At 45.6% G+C, this 21,144-nt stretch overlaps 1 protein-coding gene across 1 annotated transcript in view; it reads right to left on the bottom strand.

Annotated features, from left to right (window-relative positions):
• The window catches only part of ST8SIA1 (ST8 alpha-N-acetyl-neuraminide alpha-2,8-sialyltransferase 1), a 97,216-nt gene extending 77,022 nt beyond the window's left edge, over positions 1 to 20,194 (bottom strand). The window contains exon 1 of the mRNA XM_053942980.1: positions 19,950 to 20,194. Coding sequence (XP_053798955.1) covers positions 19,950 to 20,194 — 245 coding nt within the window. The remainder of the gene's footprint in view (positions 1 to 19,949) is intronic.
• Between the last annotated feature and the right edge of the window lie 950 nt (positions 20,195 to 21,144).

Raw genomic sequence — 21,144 nt, forward strand, 5'->3', positions numbered from 1 at the left:
CAGCACTTCATCCTCATCTCTGATTTAACTCTTTATTTTTAAGATACAAGAGATACATTTTTCTTCCAGACACAATCAAAGTATAATAGAAAATGGGAGATTTGACTTTGATTGTACATTTAGGCACATTTAGATTGGAGAAATACAAATGAGGCTAAAATTTGCCAGGGACTACCTTTTTGATTGAACAATGTTTGTGAACTAGAAGAAACCAGCATATAGAGCTGAGAGAATTGGGATTTTTCAGCCTGGAGAAGTGAAGGCTTTGGGGTGACCTAATTCTGGCCTTCCAGTGCCTGAAAAGAACTTACAGGAATGAAAGAGAGAGACTTTTTACAAGGGTCTGGAGTGACAGGACAAGGCAAATGGCTTCACACTGACAGAGAGTGGGTTTGGATTTGGATTAATTTTGGGATTAAATTCTTCCCTGTGAGGGCGGGGAGGCCCTGGCACAGGCAGTCCTGTGGCTGCCCCATCCCTGAAAGTGTCCAAGGCCAGGCTGAATGAGGCTCTGAGCTACCTGGGCTAGTGGAAGGTGCCATGGCAGGGGAGCAGAGTGAGATGATCTTTAAGGTTTGCTTCAACCCAGGCCATTCCATGATTCTGTAACTGAATAAAAGTCTACCAGATCACCTGACAAGCTTTTAGTTGACCTTTTCTCCTGCCAATTCTTTTACTTAAATATGGAGCAGCTTTGATCTGAAAAGCTACTGCAACACGGAATTGTTCACTTCCTCTCAGAAAAACACTTTTTGATTCATACAAACTTGTCTCAAATTCCTATGCACAAAGCCTGCTCGCAAGCTTTGAAATACAAATTATAAGGTATGAATTCTAGATTATGAATTCTAAGACTTGGTCAGATGAAGCTTTTCCAAGACTCTCATATCAGGTGTATAAAAGAGTTTTTCCAAGACTCTCGTATCAGGTGTATTATACAAATTGTGATTAGCAATAGTGAAGATATCCAAGTTATTAATGCAGTAAAATCTACTGGAATGCAGGATGTCTCTGAGCTGCCTGTATTGCTCCCAACCACATCCAGGAGACACAGCAGCAGGGACTTGACATCTCAGCTGGGAACTGCAATGAACAGCCACACTATCCCTGGGGAAGTGAGGAGCCTGAGCGTGGGCTCAAGAGATGTTTCTGGGTGGCAGACAGAAACCTCCCACAAGGCTGAAATCCCACGGCACCGTGCCTTTGCTCTGCTCATGCCACCAGGAACAGCCCCCAAATGCAGCTGTGCCAGAGGCTCATGTACAGCACTTGAAACCCAAATGGGGGTCACTCCAAGCCCTCCTCACAGAGACCACACCTTTCAGGGAGGGCTTCATGCCACCCACCTCCTCTCTGATGACCATGAAGGAGCAGCTGCCTTAGATGAACACCTCTACACTTGACACCTTTATTCCAGGCCATGCAGCCAGGCCAGCTGCTCCAGATCCCAGGAAGTCAGTGGAGGCTTCTGCAGCAAAGGGGAGCTCTGAGAAAAGAACTGCAGCTCGTGTGCATGTCTGCAGCACCCCATGGAAGGATCCTGCCTGCCAGCAGCCCCATTGGATGGTTTTTCACCTCTGCTCACACATCCCTCACAGTGCCATGAACATAACTGGAACAGCTGCACTGACAGAGGTTTTGTCACAGAGAATTCAGAGGCAAAGGGAGCGGGGCAGGGGATGAGATTAATTGCTACATGTACTATCCCTTTTTTTTTTTTTTTAATCTTATAAACATGGCAGGAGGAGAGCTGTTTTTGCAGATATGAGGTGAAATTAATGAACAGCTGTCTTGCAGAACAGCAGAACCATCAACCAAGACACAAAGTTACACTACATGAAGTGCTGCTGCAGGAGGAAAAAATTAATTGTTCTCACCACTTCCTTCCTTCCTCCCAATGAAATTGCTGCTTGCTTTGTGCCACCATAAGCAGAGACATATCCGGCCTCAACAAGGGCACTGGGTGGCTGTTTTTTTTCAGGAGAAGGAGATTCACTAAAAATTAATTGAGCAGCTCCAATCTTACATTTAAGCTTGCACTATCTAAAGTGTTGATAGGTCCCACCTGGATCTAAGCAGTCAATTATCACACCACAGTGACTTCTCCACCTGCTTCTGCAAGCCAGATAAAAGCCCTGTAAGTAATGCTCCTTGCAAAAGGGCCCCTATGCTCCAATCCAAAACAGTCCATAGAATGCTTCTCACTAATTTGATCAGTTCAGTCATGCCCCTTGATAAAAAAGGTGAACTAAAAAAGAAAAAAAAGTTTTTTTCATTACACAGATTTCCTAAAAGCTGAGACAACAGAAATTAAGAGTAAAAGAATACTCTGACACTTGTCACCCCGAGTAGTTTTTGATGCAAAAACTGGATGTGACCTGGCAGCCATTGCCTGTACATGTGACAGAGACAGGAATATGTAAAAATACCACAGGAAAAGGCATGAAAAGCCAATATATTTTCAAAGGCATATGAAAGTGCACATCTGGAGAAAAGTTTTAACCTATCAAAGGTGGATGAATAAATCTGAAGGAACAGACTGAAGGAAGCCCAGATTTGAAAAGAAGCTTGTTCCTCTCATTTCTCAGAAACTGCTTCCCACATCTCATAACTCTCAATTGTTTAGGAGGTAGAATGAGTTTGCCTGGTTGGGAAGCATCCATCTCATGCTTAGCAGCCAGCAGGACGAGCTGATCAGCCAACAAAATAGGAAACCTTGGGCTTGACCTCTCTCTTTTATCCAGTTTTTCATTAAACTGGTAGGAACTCACTACCCTTAAGACTTCTGTTATTCTGTTTCATTTGGATGAAATCTGCCAGTGAGAGAAATTTCTTAAAGTGAGTGGGTTATGATTTGAGTTTTCAGTTATATCACATTTCCTACTGACTGAGAAGGCAAAAATAATCCATAAATGCCAAATAATGCCTTGCTTTAGCTTCCTTGAAAAACGGACACGGACAAAACAGTGTGCTCTTTGTTGCTTCTGTACACCCAGAATTATACAGCAGTTAAGCTGTAATAGTCTGATTTTGGATGAAAGCCAGGATTTAATGCATCACCAAGCACTGACACTGGACTTCACTTACAGCCCTAGCTGCTGCAACCTCCAACATCACTTCTGCCAACAGCTGACCACCAGCTGCCCAGGGACCCAGAAATGCTTCTGAGCTGAGTTCAGGGGTCCTTCTGAGTGCTGACAGATGGCTTCCAACAGATAAATTATCACAGTAAAATCAGCACACATAAAAACAGAGCCATTTATCTGAAACATACCTTGAACTTGCAATGCCTCTGTTTGCAGGTACAACCTCAATGTTTGAAATTTTGCTAATGTGTTTTAAACCTTGCCTGAGTACTAGGTGCTATAAAATCAGCTTTACTGATGCAAATGCTTCACTAAAGGCACTAAGTAGATTAAAATAAAGCAAAGACTTACCTAAACTGGAACCTCTTTTTATCAGAAACTCCAATTCCCTGTCTTTTTAAAGTCTCTTTTGGTGAAGCCACAGAAAAGTTACATGGTAGTCATTTTGCACTCATATTGAACCCCATCATAGTTAGATTATTTTGCCTCTTTACAGACTAACTGAAAGGAGGTAAGAGCTCACCAGCTCTGGGTTGAAATGAGTCTGTTCTTACAGGGAAGATAGCTGAGATGCTTTCACAAATCACCTCTAGACACCTCTCCCAAGAACAAGAGGCCACATACCCTGTTTGTCTTCACACCTTTCTCTCCTGTAGGCCCAGTGAAACACAAAAATCAAGTTTATTGATGATCATCAAGGACTTTGTTATGATGAAGCAAATGCTGGATCACAGAATTTCTTTTTGACAGCTGAAGGCTGTATTAATTGATTTGAGATGGTCAAAGCTCCATTCTGCACTCAGGAAGGGTTTTTTTTTCATTCTGAACATATGTCAGTAACAAACAGTGCCTTACTCCTGCTAGTACCACATGAGAAAGGACAAAATGCTGGTGCAGAAATAATCTTTTGCCATTTGGTCTCAACAGTGCTGCCAGCTTACCAACAACTCTATAAAATGCCTCTTGTGATTACCTAAAACATTCTCAAACCTCCTCTCTGTCCAGTGCTCCCTATGGCAAAGAAACCCCAAGTATCTCTAAATGGAGGTGGGGAAGAGTCTAGGAACTCTTTCCTGAGTTTCCCCCCACATCATCTAATTTCTGAGTCACTCCACTCCTTCACTGCCCCCCTGACCCGAGCCAAGTCCCTCTGTTCAGTCACAGCACCACAAACATCCACCTGGAATCCTGGGGTACAAAACACTGGGATGCACTGGACTTCAGCAGTGGGGTTCTAAGCACTCCTTTTGCATCTAAACATGCAATCCACATTTCTATTACTTAACAAAGGACATGCTGAGGCTTATCATCTGAGCCATTCCAGACCTAAAAAAAGATGGCAGAACTTCCCCCAACCCACAAGAAAGAAGTTTCCAGTGTAATCCAGGAACACAAACCTGGCTTTCACTACAAGTATTCATGTGGTGCTAAAATTCACCCTTCCAAAGCACCCAGAAGTTCACAGGCACCACTACAGCTTGTGAGGGCTCTGAAACAGTCCTTAAATATCATATATTAAATAATCCAAACAGCTCCAGCCACCAAGGTCATCACAGATTTACAACTTTCAACCCATTGCACGCTGCTTTGCTATTATCATTTAGCAAATGACATTTGGCAGCACTCACTACAAACAGGGAGTTTTGTAACACACCACAATGTTTGGTGGGTCTGGGGTGGGGAGGTTTCCTGTGCAGGCACAGAGGCAGCAGCACAAGAAGACAGCTGGCAGTGAAAAAGAAGCAATGAGCCCAAGACAGGAAGCGTGTTTGAGTCTATCCTAATCTAAGCAGTTTGCTGTGACTAAATCAGGAATGCACAAACCCCACTACCCAGAGCAATCAAACAGCTTCCTAGGGGATAAACATGATTTGTGTACTAAGCTCTTATAGGCCTGAAGTCCTGGCAGAAAATGTAATTTACCCAACTTCCCCCTCTGCCCAATCTGGTGGCCTTTAACAAGCTAACTCTCCATGTGAGATTAGAATTCCTAAAAGCCTGTCAAACTCAAACCACAGAGATTACCACATGCTATGACTCCTACCCATCTGGCCATGATGTTTTCTTTTGCATCCACCTGTCCTGCCTCTGCCATCTGACAGACCTGGCCCCAGCTATACAATCACTTCTCCCCTGCACAGGCACCAGAGGGTGGGTCTGGGAAACCCTGGGCTTCCAAGTGCTGCGGAACAGCTACAGGAAATGCTCCTGGCAGAAATCAAGTCTGGAGCTTTACCTTCCCCTCCTCTTTCTGACTGATTTTCCCATCCTTTACAGACTTCTTTATTCTGAGAAGAACAGCGTTACAGGATCCATTAGAGTAAAGGTAGTAAACAGGAGACCTGTTGCTGTTCAGGGAGCTGCCAAGCATACTACAACAAAGCAAAACATGCCACCTTGAAATGCCTGCAAGAGTTATATATATTGCAACACTGTGAAATTCTAAATTAAAGCCAAGCCTGAAGAGTTTGACATATACAGCCACACACATCACAGGAAACTATTTTGGGCTGAAGTACTGTCGAATTCCTAAATTTAATTAGCTGCCATGCTCCAGATTTCACAGACTACCCGTAATCCAAAGAAATCTAAATATTAAAAATACTTGAACTAGGTTCTGAGAAGATCTGAGGGAGGAATTTATAAACCAGCTCTTTCCAACAAGACATAAAACTGACAGCCATGCAGTCTCTCAGGCTAGTGCATCCAACCTGAGTTTGCTTTCACCCAGGAATCCACACCCGCAATTCCCGAAGAACGAGGCACAGTGCTGGGGACAGAAACCTCCTTTAAGAGACTCAAGGAAATCCTTGGATCACAAACTCTGGGTCCATTGGAAGGCTTGTACCTATCTCCCTGACACCCACAGGAAGGGCAACACAGAGTGATGCAAGCAACCTGGGAGATTTCTGGAGTGTGTCAGGGATCATTTTTGGTACACGTACTGATGGGCCAGCTGACAGCTAGAACCACTACTCACTAACAAGAAAGCCCTGATTGGGGATGGATAATCAATAAAACCACTGGCCCATGAAACACTGCATTCCCCTCATCTTGAAGGGAAGGGAAGGTGGCAGATTCTCTAGTTTATTGGTTGACCTTGAACTCATCAGTTTGCACTGGAAGAAGCTCATAATCCTTCAGGAATATAATGGAAACCACATGCTGGAAACAAGAATCCCACAGCCCCAAGGGATGGCCACCCAGGACACTCTCTTTTTCTGACCCCTTTGTCCCCAGCTTCTTGAGGCAGCTCTGGACTTATTCCACAACGAACTGACTGAATCTGTGGTTTTCCTTCCTGCTACTGAGTTAAAAAAAAAAAAAAAAAAAAAAAAAAGATGTGCCCTATCAGGAAGATACATATCAGTCTCTTGACCTGCATCAGCAGACTCCTACGTTCACACCTACAGGATGTGCACTACACAGAAATTAGCCCAACATGTTTTTTTCTTTGGCTGAGCCTCAGCTCCCAGGCCTGATACAGCTGATTTGAAAGCATCCACCAGCTGGGCAGTCCAACTGCCACCTTTTTAGGTCTCAAATTCATCTTGAAAATTCACCTTGCAGCTCAAGAAGGCATGACAAGTTAGTGCTCTACTGAATCACAACCAGTTGGTCTATGTCCCTCATTTCAAGAAACTTATGGAGTGAATTATTCAGAAAAAAAAAAGAGATCAGTTCAGAAGCAACAGCTGAACCATTTTAGAAAGCAATAATTGAGTTTCACAGCAATTAAACTGTTTACTACAGGGTTGAAGATGAGCTGTTTAGTTTTCAACAGCATGGTGACATTTTGTTTTCTGGTACAATGTCAAAATCTAAAAATCAACTAGATAAAAAAGTAAATTAGTACAAAAAGGGTGTATGAGCCAAAGAAGAAACATTTTAAAAAAGTGATTAAGCAGTAATCTAAGAATAAGGCAAATATATTTAAGAACTAATTATTCAAGAACACCTGCACTCCCTTAATTAAGCATAATGAAGGAATTTATTGTTTATGTAAGCTCCAGGAACATGGAAGGTTGTTGTAAGTAACAACAGTAATTTGGAATGAGGTGTTAAACTAAGTCAGTGAAGGCTGAATGAAGTCTCAAAATGCTAAGAACCTGAGACATTGATTTATCTGGGAGATCACAGTACTGCTACATTTTTTGCATGACTTTTCTGCAGCATTTGGTGCCAAACCTTGACAGAGATGGGAAACTAAACTAAAAGGACCTGATACAGTAATTAGCCCTGCTAAAGACATTTCTGTGTTTTTATGCACTGCAATAAAAATCCATTCTCAGCTAATTTATGCTGCACACCTCTCACAGATCTCCTGCAGATCCCCACAGGATTCTTACAGCCGTTGGGAAGCGGGCATGTTTGGGGCAGAAGCTGCACGATGGAAATGCTGCAGAAGAGAGAATGACAGCACCCAAGACCCAGGATCTCACTCTCTGCTCTGCTCTCTGCCTCCCGCACAGCAAGATCACTCTGGAGAGATGCTGGCACTTCACGTCTTGACATGTAGAAGCTCCCTGTCCGCCCCCACAAACCCCTCACCTCCCCAGAGCTGCTCCAAAGCTTGGAACCAAAACTGGCCAAGTGCATGTGGCCAAGGAGTTCTGCAGTAGCTGCATACCCCCAGAGCAGTGAAGCTGGGAGATCTTTCCGAGTACACATTATGTATGCATCCATTTAATGCCAACAGAGTGTATGATCCTACTGGAACATACAGTGAGAAGTCATCTCATCAGAAATGCAATGGATGGCATCCAGACAGGACAAAGCATGCCTTTGTTCTAATGTCTCACCCCAAAACCATAGTAACCAACCCCATTTTGAGATATGAGGAGTCAAGGAATTACCTGCTGTAATTCATCATCCCTCAGCCTGAGCTGCTGGTGCCCCAAAGGACAAGCTAACCCTCAGCAAACAAAGTTCACTAGATGAACAGCCTGGGTACTGTCTAGTTGGCAAAATGTTATCAGAGAATGAAAAAAAAAAAAAAAAACAGAGCAGCAAATGTTGTTTTCCTGCCTTTTTGCTAACCATATGGACATTTTCCCTACCACAGCTCTTAAGTAGGACAGGTACCAGAGATAGCTGCAGTGAGTGGGCTGTACTCCACATATTTCATCACTCCACTTCCAAATCTCACCACTTCAACAGTCATCTCTAGAGCAAAATGATTCTCCTCTCTTGTGGCATAAAAATGCCCTCTCCTGTTATGGTTTCATTGCCTCTCTTATACCTCTGGCCATCGAAACTGGACCCTCAATTTACTCAAGTGATCTGCTTCCATCTGATACTCGAGCGTCTTCACTGAAATTATAATTTACTTCACACTGTTTTAATTAATTGTTACTTCCTTGGGTAATCTTGCTTAACCAACAGAGCAGTCCTTAAACTGTCCACTTCACTGAATGTTTTACCCTTACTTGATTGCTTTTTCTGATTTAGCCACATCCTTGTTCTCAAATTTCCTATGGCCTTGCTCTGCTATTCTGTTTCACATAAATGTTTCTTTATTTTATTTTCTGCTTTTTATGTTTCTTCTTCAGTGCCTCTGCTGCTACAAACTCCTTGTCTCTATCGTGTTAAGCCCTCTATCAATCTTCCATCTCCCTTCCAAGCTCCCAAGGCTTCTCCATCTCACCACCTTCCTTCCTGCCCTCCAAGAGCATTTTCCTTCCTTCTGGAGCACTCCATTCCACAATCATTTCCTTTCAGCTGACAGGAGGGCTCTGGCACTTCTCCCAGGAGAAAACTCAGCTTTTAAATAGGAGTATATGAACGAAGGCACCCTGCTCCTGAGAGCAGCCAGGACAAGGCTAAAAGCTGGCAGAGCTGTGCCCCCTGCCCTGCCCGAGCTGGGCACCAGGGCAGCACCTGCTGCCTCTCACTCCACAGCCCTGTCACTGGGGACAGAAGAAGCTGAGGGATCTGGGACACAACCAGAACCTAATTTTCACCACTATTTATAGAACATATTTCTCTTTGAAGGGAGAAGAGCTGCTGGTGACAGCTGAGGTAGTTCTGGGTACGATCCAAAGCATTAAGGCAATCATTTTCCACAACACCAGGGCGCAAGTTATTCTGGAGCTGGCATGCCTGTGATCTCACCTGTAAATTCCCAAGGGACAGCAGGCACAGCCACCACCTCCAGGCAGGGAGGGATGAGGGCAGCACCAAGGAAAGGAGGGAAAATTCCCAAGGGTGCCTCCCCACTCCTCTTTTCACAGGTGAATCAGCTTGCTCAGGGAAAGCATTAGCCCAGAGGACCTAGAGTGCTTTTCACTGTGAGTTAACTTTCTGAAGGTTTATGATCTTTCACAGTATCAGCATTTAAAAGCTGCTGCTAAAAAGAGCAAGCAAAAATTCTAAACATCCTTCAGGAAATTTATCCAAGATATCTACTCAGTATGAGGATAAAAGTAAAAATTCACTAAATAAATCATTCAACCTACTTAGTCCTGCAACAAGGCATCTTAAGACAGGAATATTGCCTGAAAGTTGGTTTTAAAATACTTTTAAAATGTTGATATGCTCTGTCACTTCTGCAGTGTGTTTTGGGAGATCTTCCTCTGCAATACATTCAGCTCATTCACTTTAGACCCAAAAAGGTGATGATGAAATGACAATGCCTGGCTATTTCTTCCTTAAACTTGTTTAAAGCTTGTCTGTTCTTAGCAGTTAAGCAGGTTTTTGAGAAATACCTCTACACTGGCAGCAATTCACAAGTGGAAACAACTTCTCAGGACTTTGGGGTTTCTTTTTAATTTCTCTAAGGCAAAACAAGTTATTGATCTTAAATGGAAAGAACAGTCTCACGAGGCAGACTGCAGAGCCACATGAGACACCACCTGAAACCAAAGGATGAAGCTGAAAGTTCCCTGGGAAAGAACTGATTAAGCTCTAAAGTGCTGAGAAAGCTCACATTTATCGAGGGTGAGCTCTGATTTCAAGTGACAGATGCTGCTCATGTTCTTCTGGTTATGCCACACATGAGAGCCCAGCAGCCCATTTCCCCCACACCAGCAGAGGGAACTTGGCTTTTCTCTGTGATGCAGATCTGCTGTTCTGCAGCAGATGAGGAAAACTGAATTTCTAAAACCAACTGAACATTTTCCCACAGATTAGGGTGGACAAAACCAACAAACTCAACCCTCTTAGTACAAGACTTTCAGTAGCAATGGCCTGTTAGACAAGTGAAGCACAAAACAGTTTGTGAGATAAACAAGTTTGTAAATGAGAGAAAGCATCAAAGACCCAAGGCAAAAATAAACACATTCTCAGATGCTGGACCCATTAGCATTTACTGAACGACAGTAAATAAGTGTTTTCCACTTGTTCTGTTTTCTAAAAAGAGCTAACAAAACACACAATTCCTCTACTGATATGTTAACTTCCTTGTCGTTACCATTTGTTGATCAGAAAGCTTGAACAGCACGCTCTGCCATTCCCCTCTGGATACACTTAAAGGCAATGGCTGAAACAGGATAGTAAGAGTAACTATCCCATGTGCATTTTCACTGCTTCATCCAGCTGGGCATACATAAACCTGGAGATGTTCAGCACTTGTCCATAAGGCTCAGCAAGTGTGTTTGTGCTGGATGCTTGCTGGCTGCCAAGACAAAATGTTCAATAATATGACCTATGAAAGAGTGCCCAGATTGGTTTTGTTTCTCTTATTCCCTTTACTGTTGCAGTTTCCTTAATTAAAAAATGCATCTAATTATAGGCTGATATGTAATTCTCACTATAGCAATCCCTAGCACTTAAACTGTGAGTCAGGCCCCCAAAATGATGATTAAGCACAGAAATGAGGCATCTGAATTACTACAACCCACACTGAATTTCTACTTGCCTTTTGGGGACCAAGCCACCATTCACATCTACAGCACTTCTCTGCAGTTATGAGGGCTGAAACACTCAGTTTCATTTCTATCTCATGAAAGCAAGACTCTCACAAATTCACCTGATTGCAGGAGCTGGCACAGCTCTTATAAGGGTGGGCATTCTCCAAGTTATGTTAAGTGCCCCTAGCCTCAAAATGCATAGTTCAGCATCCTTTCCTGCTTCGCTCTGAGGGAAGAACGTGCATCACCAAACCAGGTGAAATTCTGCAGGTGGGCATGCCCTGGCCTGCAGTGCCTCACAGCTCCAGAGCCTGAAAACAGCTGGAATGCTGGTCCCTGGCAAAAGGTGTCCTCCTCATAATCCTAATCATCACAGCAATAAACCTTAAACTCCTCTCTGTAACTGAGGCATAGTGGTGGATATATGAACTTTCTGAGAACTTACAGGTTGAGCTATCTGCTCTACAGACTCACAGACCACAGTGTCTCAACCCATTTCTTAATTACATCATAAAAATTACAGAGGTCTAAAGGCAAATAAAAATTAAATACAGTATGTATTTATCTCAAAATTACCTTTCAAATCAATCTTTAAGCAAGCTGTAGACAGTGTTCACTTCATCATTCCCATTCTCATCTGATCCAACATTCCTCTGCTCCTACCTCATGAATATTGCATCTCCTTTCTATCCCATGGTACAGCCACACCCTAGAGAAATTAATTCTCATGCTTTTTACATGGCCATTAAGTACAAAATGGCACAACACAGGAGACTGCAAAGAATCTGAACCTCACTCAGACAAATAAGAAGGTAATGTTGCCTGAATGGATAGCAGTAAATCACCCACAACTAGCAAGGGTAATCTCAAGACTACATTCCAATTAGGAATGTCTGCTGCAGCACTCGTTGTGACAGAACTCACAGGTGGAGTAGCAGTAGCAAATGAGAATTTCACCAGTAGCTGACAACTCATTCTTTATACAGTAAGCAACTCTGAGCTACTATCCAGGAACAGGGATTCATATCCCTGGTGAATGCTACACATGCAATAAAGAGCTCTTCTATTCTCTCTGAAATAGATAAATGCCTCAATGGAAGTCATGGAAAGAAGAAAAATACTAAAACAAATGCATTGCACGCTTCACAAGTAGCAAGCTGGTACCCCAGGTTCCAGCAGCAGGAAGAGCCAGCACAAGTACTGGGTCACCCCTCCAGGGAATATTCACAGAGCCTGTCACCTACCCAGGGAGTCCTTTCTTGGAATGACAGTGGAGACACAACCAACACCCAAGAAGGCTTCAAGGGTCTGCAGCTCTTCATTGTCCTTCAGCCCAGCCTTTAATACCCCTGGTGTTGCTGCACTGCACCTGTGTGCCCTCTGTTCCCTCTGGGGTTGGTCAGTGCACCTGGGCACTCCATGGGCACTCCATGGCTCTTCCCTTCAATGCTGCTCACCTGTCCTGCACAGCTGGAGCCAATTAGGGATGAGGCTGGGCCACAGTCACCACAAACTCTGTGCCTACAACATTCCTTCACATTAAAAACTGCACTAACACATGGGAAACCCACCCCATTCATCAAAATTCCTTATCTGCATAGCTGGGATCTCATTAACATATTCTTGGAAGGAAAATCCTTCAGAGCACAGAATGTCTCTCTGCAAGCTTATGCACTGTAAAAATAATAATTTCTGGACAATGATAGTTATTCACAGAATTCCCAACCAGCACCAGCAGTGACCTGGACCTGAAGTTCAGTAACAAGAGATAACCATGCCATGTACATAGCTTCCTTAATTCCCTTTATAACTCTGCTTCCTTTGCTGTACAGAAGCACATGGGGAACCAAAACCCAGTGTCCCCTGCAGTTAGAAGTGGGGGCACTGAAGCCCAGATGAGTCACCCGACAGTCTTCATCCCATTTGCCATTAGGCCTAAATCTTACTGACTCACAGGCATCAGCCAGAGAGCTTTGGGCTCAGCATCACCCACCCACTGCACATTTCCAGCTTTTTGGACTGGTTTCCTCAACTCTCCCGGCATTTCTGAGCACTGCCCACAGCAGAGGGTCCCTCATCACCCTGCCCTGAGACACCAGCACACCGCAGGAGCAACAGCAACAGCAGAGTGAGGGAACCTCCAAATACTGAGGCAGATCGAACAGAATTCCCAGAACTGACATTTGGCCAAGATGGACCACATAGGAAAATATTAAAATCTTTTCACTGGAGAAAAATAATTATGTCTTGTTTGTTTGTCTTCCATCTCTGACAGGAAATACAAAGGTGTTATTTCTCTATTACAGCAATGACCACTCCTGGCATTCCAGAAATACGCAGGGCAAGTTTTTCCCATAAGAAAGCAAGGAAAATAGCTGATGATCTGGTTTCCCAGCACTCCTTAAAATATAGGAGAGCTATACAGCAACTCCTAAATTAAAGCTGGTGGTGCTTCCTCGGAGCAGAGGCAACCTGGTAAGTTTATCTTGCTAACACGTGAAGGCAAAGTCTGCAATTTACCTGGAAAGCCTGATAGCCAACTGCTGGAACATCAAGGATGCAAAACAACAGATGCCCTGATCATCAGTGGGAGCTGCAAGACTTTGGAGAAGGGTATTGTTAGTTCAGATGGGGAAGGAGATACAGGAGTAAATAATTTCACACGAGTTCTTTGTATCACTGCTTTGAATGTTAATTGGATTATTATCAAAAGAGCCACTCCAATAGTCTGGGGCTCCCCTTAAAGCTGAGGAGGGCCTCAAGCAGCTCAAGAATGGGAATAGACTGCAGAAGAGGTGGAGGAGAAAAAAGATGGAAAAAATATAAACACAATGGTTGTTTAGGAAATGTTCAAGATGCTCCTCTCAGCAAACATGAAAGACAAAAAATGTTAACCATTTCTATTCAGCTGTTCCCAGCAGCTTTAAAAGCCTCACTGTAGCCACATCTCCATTTGAAAAGAGTATCTCTATACCAAGAAATTAAGGAGGGCATTTTCCAGCAAATGGAACAGAAGTCAAAATAAAACTCTGTTGATGTAATGCAATAGCAACTAAACCCCCCACACCATTCTGCAAGCCATAAAATAGTGTATAACAATCTAATTTCATAACTTTCACCTTTATCCCAAATGGAGCAGTGGGAAAGTGACCTCCAGAATCCTGGTGAAAGCCAGGATTTAGTGCTCCACAATTTAATTCACCTTGTTAAAATTTTTGAATACCACTAACATCAAGGCAATGTGAACAGCTTCTTCATGAAGCTCAGAGCTTCTGTAGCAAATACTTCACAGAAAAAAACACTTTGCCACGGTCCAGGGACTTACCAGTGCCTTGTCCCACCCCATCTGCTGTTTATCTAATCAGGTTAAATTCCAAGACCTGGGAGAAGAATCTCTGGTCTTCTGTATGCAAAAATCGTGACATGAGAAAAGCTGAATCTACACTGAGGTTTACAAACACTACTTAGCTTGGGTTAATGTGCTTCAGTCTGAATTTAACTGTGTGCAGCTATGTTAAAATGATTTAGCATCAGGAGCAATTTCCTTGCATTTTGAGAACCCCATGCAGCATACAGAAAAAGATTAACGTATACCTAGGGATTTAAAATTTAAGTATTTTTTGGTGCTCAGAAAACTGGAACAACAGAAGACTGCAGTCCAAACAGCTTCCTCGTTTCAGTGAGGTTCATCCACACTGGGGAAAGACAAATTCTAAAGGGTGAAAGACAATTCATTTTCCATGCATTTACCTACTAGCAACTAGCCTCAAAAATAGGAATTTTCATATATGTCACTAAACACATGTCAAATGGGAGCAACACTCTTGGCTGCTCTGAAGATGAAAATTACAATGAGAGGAATAAATCACTCATTGCTCCATTGTACGGATGATTCAGTGCCCATTGCACAGCAAAAAAAGGGAAAATCTAAATGGGAAAATCCATACATCCAGCAGTGTCTGGTGTGTACATACCAGACTTTCGGGGCCCCAGCTGGGTAACCTAAATTCCAGCAAAGTCTCTGCTCCTCCTGTTCCCCAGTGCCTGGCTGTGGGCCTTTGGCTGCTCCCAGCTAACAGGAAAAGAGCCTCAGGGAGCTGGCTACATCCTCCCATATATACTGGCAGACTGGAGTTTTTACAAATCCAAAGGAAAGCAGCAATCCAACAGTGTGCAAGGGATCTCAGCAGTCTGTTTCATCTCTAAGAAAACGCTACTTAGGGTCAAGGAAGGAGGAGAGCAGGAGCTGGAACTCAGGAATTTAAATCCATTCCTATCTTGCCAGCACATCTCTCATCTGCAAAGACACTGTGAGCTAACTCAGATAACTATTTCTCATTGTTTTCATGTCATTCAGGTATCCACCTTGAAGATATGGAGCCAAGCCTCTCTACAGCTTGCTTTCTTCATCACAGCCTCCAAATAATGACATGCAAGAAGAACATTTCTTTCCTCTCATCTTTAACCTGCTCTTCAGAATTGTACCTCTTCACCAAAAGAACTTCTCATCTCAGCTGGAAACCACAAATTGCAAATACTCCATTTATCACCAATGAAGCAAATACAACAGCAACAACAATCAAAGTAAACAAATGAAGTAAAATATTGATGAAAACTCAGCCAGGCACTAGCAACACCTACTAAGGACAGAAAAATGAACGGGATTTGGCTCAACACGTGGGCATATCCATTAGTTTCAGGGCAGAGCTTCTCAGAGCATAAAAGCAGAACTAACCTAAACCAGCATCTCCCAGGTCTACTCCTAGCTCTGTCCTTTATATGCATCTAGGGAAAGCAGGAATAATTCTGTATCTGATGAAGCTGTTTAAGAAGGGCCAAACTCTTATCTAAAGTCAACCTGAACAATACAAAGTTTAATCTCAGATTTGCCTTGAAATAGCCCAATGAGGATCCCAAGACTCACATAATTTGCAGTGCTGTCATAAAAAGAGAAGGAAAAAAAAGCCTTCTGAACTAAGGAAAACCTTGCTGACTCTGCAATAGCATCTGTCATACCCAGCTGGGGAAGTGACCTGGGATTCTGGCTCTGTGTTCATGCAATCCAGGATGAGCAGTGATGTGCATGGGGGGATGCTCCTCCCGTGCTTGCACTCCAGGTACAGGCAGGGACAGCTGGCAGAGAGCAGCTGACAAGAGGCAGTTCCAGTGGGGAAAGCCCCTCTGGCACCTGGGAACAGAGCAGGGCTTCTGCAAGGCACATAAAACCTGCACAGTCTGTGCACATCCCCTCTGCAAACACCAGAACCTTGGATATTCTGTCCAATTCAGCCACTGACCCTGCTGTGTGATTTCAGGGCAGCAGCCTCTCTGCTCTGTCCATGGAAAATGGACAAGAGGACAAATCTGATGGAAAGGAGTGGAGAAGCCACCAGCCAAGGTGAGCAGAGCCAGTTTGGCCGTGTCAGAGGGGACATCACCAGAGAGCAAAGACAAGTTGTAGCAGATGCTCTGGAGTGGAGTCAGGTCATGAACAGTGAGTTCACAGGGGACATTTGCCACCAGTTTAATCAAGTCACCCCCAGAATAATCCCTGGTGACCTTTCAGCATCACACAAAACTGAAGCAGCAGAGGCAAGAACACAGCTTAGTATCAGTGAAGCCTTTCTGGTGTCTTGCAGGGACTGTCCCATCTCTTCCTGAAGAGCCTCTAAGGCACTAACCATCATCCAGCCCCTTCAGTGGGACTCCTGGCAGTCCAAAACCCACTGCTCCCCACAGCATACCCATTCCCTAGAGGAGCTCCACCCTCCACAAACAAATGAAAGAAGTGTCACATAAACACACAGTGCTTGGGATTCGTGGTTGTATGGAGCTTGTAAGGCAGATAAAAAGATCCAGTTCTGCCTTTAACGAATTGCAGTCTTTTAAATAAAACCATTCTAAAGGTATCACTGTATGTAATTTACTTTAGCAAATAACAGACAGCAAGTAAAACCACTTTTGCCTAAATAATCTCAGCAGCACTAGGCCCTAGAAAAAAACCCTAAGCAATCTGTAAAAACAATTAGGTCTCAGTAACATTAACTACCTCAGAGGATGACAAACCATTATATTGTAGGCAGATTAGACACATTAGCTATTAGTGGCTCTAATGATCATCTGACTCCTATTTTGACCACTTTGCAGCTCAAAATTAAGCAGTTTTACCAACTGACTGACAATATTCAGCATTTGTCAGACAGGAGATGCTTTCACCCTGTAACTACCCTCAACCTCTAGTGTCTTGAAATTTAAGGCATCCATGGCTAATTATGCAGGTATTTATATTTGAAAAGCAGTTCTGGAAATTCATTCAAACACAAAAGCCCCATCGAGTCATTCCACAAGAACCAGGCCAGTCTGGGTTCTTGCATAACCAAGAACAGGGATCAGATCTTTCCATAAGGTTTCTGGCTGTACAGAGAGGAGAAGGAAGCAGCAGTGGAGATTGAGGAGCTACCAGCACTTGTTTGCCAGGGTTCAACCCAAACTACCCCAAATTACCCCGATGGTTTTGTTGAACTTGCTATGTCACTTAGTGAAGTTGTCCTTGGTCCAGGTACAGAAGGCAAAGGGTCTTTCTGAGGTTTGAAAAATATGATTTCATCAAATTAATTACCCAACATCCACTTCAGCAATAGGAGTCTGGTGAGTTTACAGGAGGAGAAAGTTCCAAACCTACCAGGAGTTTGCTCTGTGTAGCAAGAACCTGGCTATACAATCCCACAAATGACACTCTATTACAGAAAGCAGTACTGGATTTTTAGCCCAGATTTATTCCAATTTATGCTTCAAACTGAGTGAAACCAAAATTATCTGTTAACCAGGATGTGGCAGGAGGGCTAGGGAGAACAGCAATTAACATTGTCCTTAAATAATATTTTATTAATAATACATTAAAGCACACTTAATATTAGACTATTATGGAAAGCCATATTACTTGAAAGTTCACATGCAGGTTTTCTGTGAAGCTCTATCCCTACTTTCCCATTCCAACAGAGACTGACATTCTCTGGAATTTTCCAGCAGAAGTTAAATTTGGAGTTTTTACAGCTGGCTTGCTTAGGGACAGCAGGACCAGAGCAAAGAGTTTCTGTTCATCTCAAATATACAGCAGGTTGCCTGACATGGGCTTCAACTTCAAAATCTTCTATCATGAAGAGAAGCAAATTAAAGCAGCAAAAATAGAGTTCTACTTCACAAATGTTGGAATAATACAGTTTACTATACTCACTACATATCTCCAGCATACAATTTCTCTTAAAAACTACTTTTAAAGCAGACTGATTTAAAGTTCATCGTATTTAGAGGCTCAGACAAGAAACAACAACTCCTTTTATTGCATGAGACTCTCTTCAATAGCATCTCTGAGATAATCACTATGCTTAGAGTGTAGAAAAACATATGGGCAAGTGGAATAGCTGATAAGCCACACAGAGTTTTTGTTACTAAACCATGTGGTGCAAATGGTCTAAAACTGTTTTGTAAACTGAAACTGCAGCAGCACCACCAGTCTTCAAACAACATTTGGTTTACTAACATGACAACTAATAGACCAAACTCTGTCCTACATAACCTGTGGGGTAACTTTTAAAAAAGCTGGATTCATCTACCCCCAAAAATGGGGGTCTTTGGTGCACAGGATCAAGATTAACTAATAGTCAAGAAGATAATCGTAGCTTCTAGTGTTAGTTAAGTGCTTTAGGAGAGGGATCCTGCATCCGTACCTTATTGCTAGTTCTGTATTAGAGGGAGGACTTCTTCCAGGCCTGCCTAATGAGACAGTATCAACACATTCCTGCTTATCACACATCATTGCTCAGATTTCCTCCAGGCTTTGGGGGCTAACCAACAAATGTGCGTTTCAAGAACTGTAAGGTTTCTGTTATCCCAGCAGACAAGATACTAAGCTTGATATTAACACCAGCTCCAGTTCATGACAAAAGCGAATACATTCAGAAAATACTGAAGAACTTGAAATAAAACTGTACGCCCCTTAAAAACAAACAAAAATATTTTTAAAAGAGAAAATAAGTCCTTTGAATTTTGGATCTGATTCATTGTACTAAAGAGAGTTTTTCTGGAGGCAGTTTGATTACCACTTACTCTGATCTTTAATTTGCTAGTTGGAGGACAGGGAGAAAAAACCCAGCTTCCCTCCGGGAAAGGGAGGGAAATCTGCCTCTCTTCCAATTGCCTGTATTTTACCCAAACACGTGAGAAATTTTTGAGGGGATGCAAGTCTCCACTGTAGACGCTTTTAAGGGAGAGTGATTAAAAAATCCTGCCCACCGCAGGGACCCGGTCGGTGTTCCACCGCTCGCAGCTGTGGCGGCTTGGCTGCCACATTCCCCCTCTCCTGCGCAGCTGGGCAAGGCGAAATGGGCCCCAAGGACTATCGCCATTTCCCAGCCACGTCAAAAGCAGAGCGGAGAGAAAAGGTGCCTTTTCACGTGGCTTCTGTAATAAACCGCAGAGAGCCAAGGAGCAGCGCGGAGCTTCCCGAGGCTGCTCGGAGCGGGCGCGCTGACACGGATGCACATCCGCGCAAACCCTCCTGGCGCATCCCGGGAGCCCCGCGAGCCGGGCTCCCTCCGGCAGCCCCCGGAGCGGGGGAAGCCGGGCCGGCAGCCCCGGGCTTTGTTAGCAGCCACGGGCGCTGCCGGTGCCTCTGATATCCGGCAAGCGAGAAGCATCCCATTGTGCAGGCGACCGCCGCACCCTCGGAAACCTCACCGCCCTCACAAAGGTGTCCCTGCGGGGATAAGCCTCCATCGCCCGCGCCGAGCCCTTTCTCCTCCCCGCAGCCAACGCAGCCACCCCAAGAAAAGTTTTGCTGGGCAGAAGGGGCCCTGCCCGCCCGCCGCCCGCTGTGACAAAACAAAGGGCTGGGGAGGAAAGAATAAAGTTTGGGGCTCGGCGGGGCAGGGAGCGCGCCCGGGCGGGCTCTGGGCCGCGGGCTGGCGGTCCCCGCTGCCCGTCCCCGCTGCCCTTGGGCCGCGCACGGCGGTACCTGAACAGGGCGACCGCAGTCTGGTTCCTCCTCCACGCCTTGCCCTGCTGCAGCAGCACCCCCTGCACGATTTCCTTCTCGTCGGGCAGCCGGTACACGGGGAACACGTAGAGCCAGCAGAGGACGAAGACGCCCAGGGCGCTGGCGCCCACGGGCAGGCGGGTACGCGGCCACTTCCACACCAGCCCCGCCATCCTCCTCCTGCTCCCGCAGCGCCGCCGCGGCTCCGGGCCGCGCTCCGACATCAGGCCCGCGCCATGCGGAGCCGCGGGCGGGGGGCCCGGCCCGGCCCGGCTCAGCTCCGCTCAGCCCCGCCGCCGCCCGCCGCCATCGCCGCCGGGGGAGCGGGGCTGCTGCTGCCGCTGCGCCGCGGCTCGCTCCTCTCTCGGCGGCGGTGGCGGCTGCCGCCCTTCCTCACAGTCATTTGGTCCCTCGCGTTCCCCGCCAGATGATGCTCCGCCGCTCCCCGCCCTCCCTCCGCCTCCTGCCGAGCCCCTCGCTGAGGACCGACCCGGTAAATTTCCACCCCGCCCCGGCCGCGGGGTGCTCCGGCCTCGCTGCCCGGCCCGCAGCCGCCGGGGGAGGGAGAGCGCGGGGACCTCGCTGCTGCGGGGCTCCGCTCCGGCGCCACGCCCGCCCCGCCTCGCCGCGGGCTCCGAGCGGAGGGAGGAACGCAGGCAGGCAGGGAGGTCCCGCTCCGGTTTCGCCGCCGGCTCCCACCGACCCGCTCTCCCTCTCTTTCCCCTTCCCTCCCGGCTCCTGGCTCTCTTTCCCGGCAGAGGCCGCACGGTCTCCAACGCGCTCTGGCGGGCACCGACCCCTTGCCCGCCGGTGTCCGTCCCGTCCTGTCCTCCCTCCCTCGCCGCGACTCCCCCAGAGCCGCCCCGAACGCTTCGTACCTGCCCCGGCTTCAAGCCGAGAGCCCCGGAGCCGTGATCACCGCGCCCGACCAGCCAAAGCGCATCCCGCGCGAAGGACATCCTACAAAAAGTACACGGAACCATCTGTGGGTTAAGGTCTTCTGGGGAGAATGTCGCAAACCTCCCGGCACGGCAAACCCAAAAGCAGAGCGTGCCCCTGCCAGCAGCACCGATTCCGAGCAGCAGCAGCTCTTACAAGGGGCGGCTGAGGGCACTTGCTCTCTTCAGCCTGGAGAAGAGGAGACTTGGGGGGACACCTCGCAGCTGTTCTGAGC

This window comes from Vidua chalybeata, chromosome 5 (assembly GCF_026979565.1).
Source record: "Vidua chalybeata isolate OUT-0048 chromosome 5, bVidCha1 merged haplotype, whole genome shotgun sequence".
NCBI classification, from domain to species: Eukaryota; Metazoa; Chordata; class Aves; order Passeriformes; family Viduidae; genus Vidua; species Vidua chalybeata.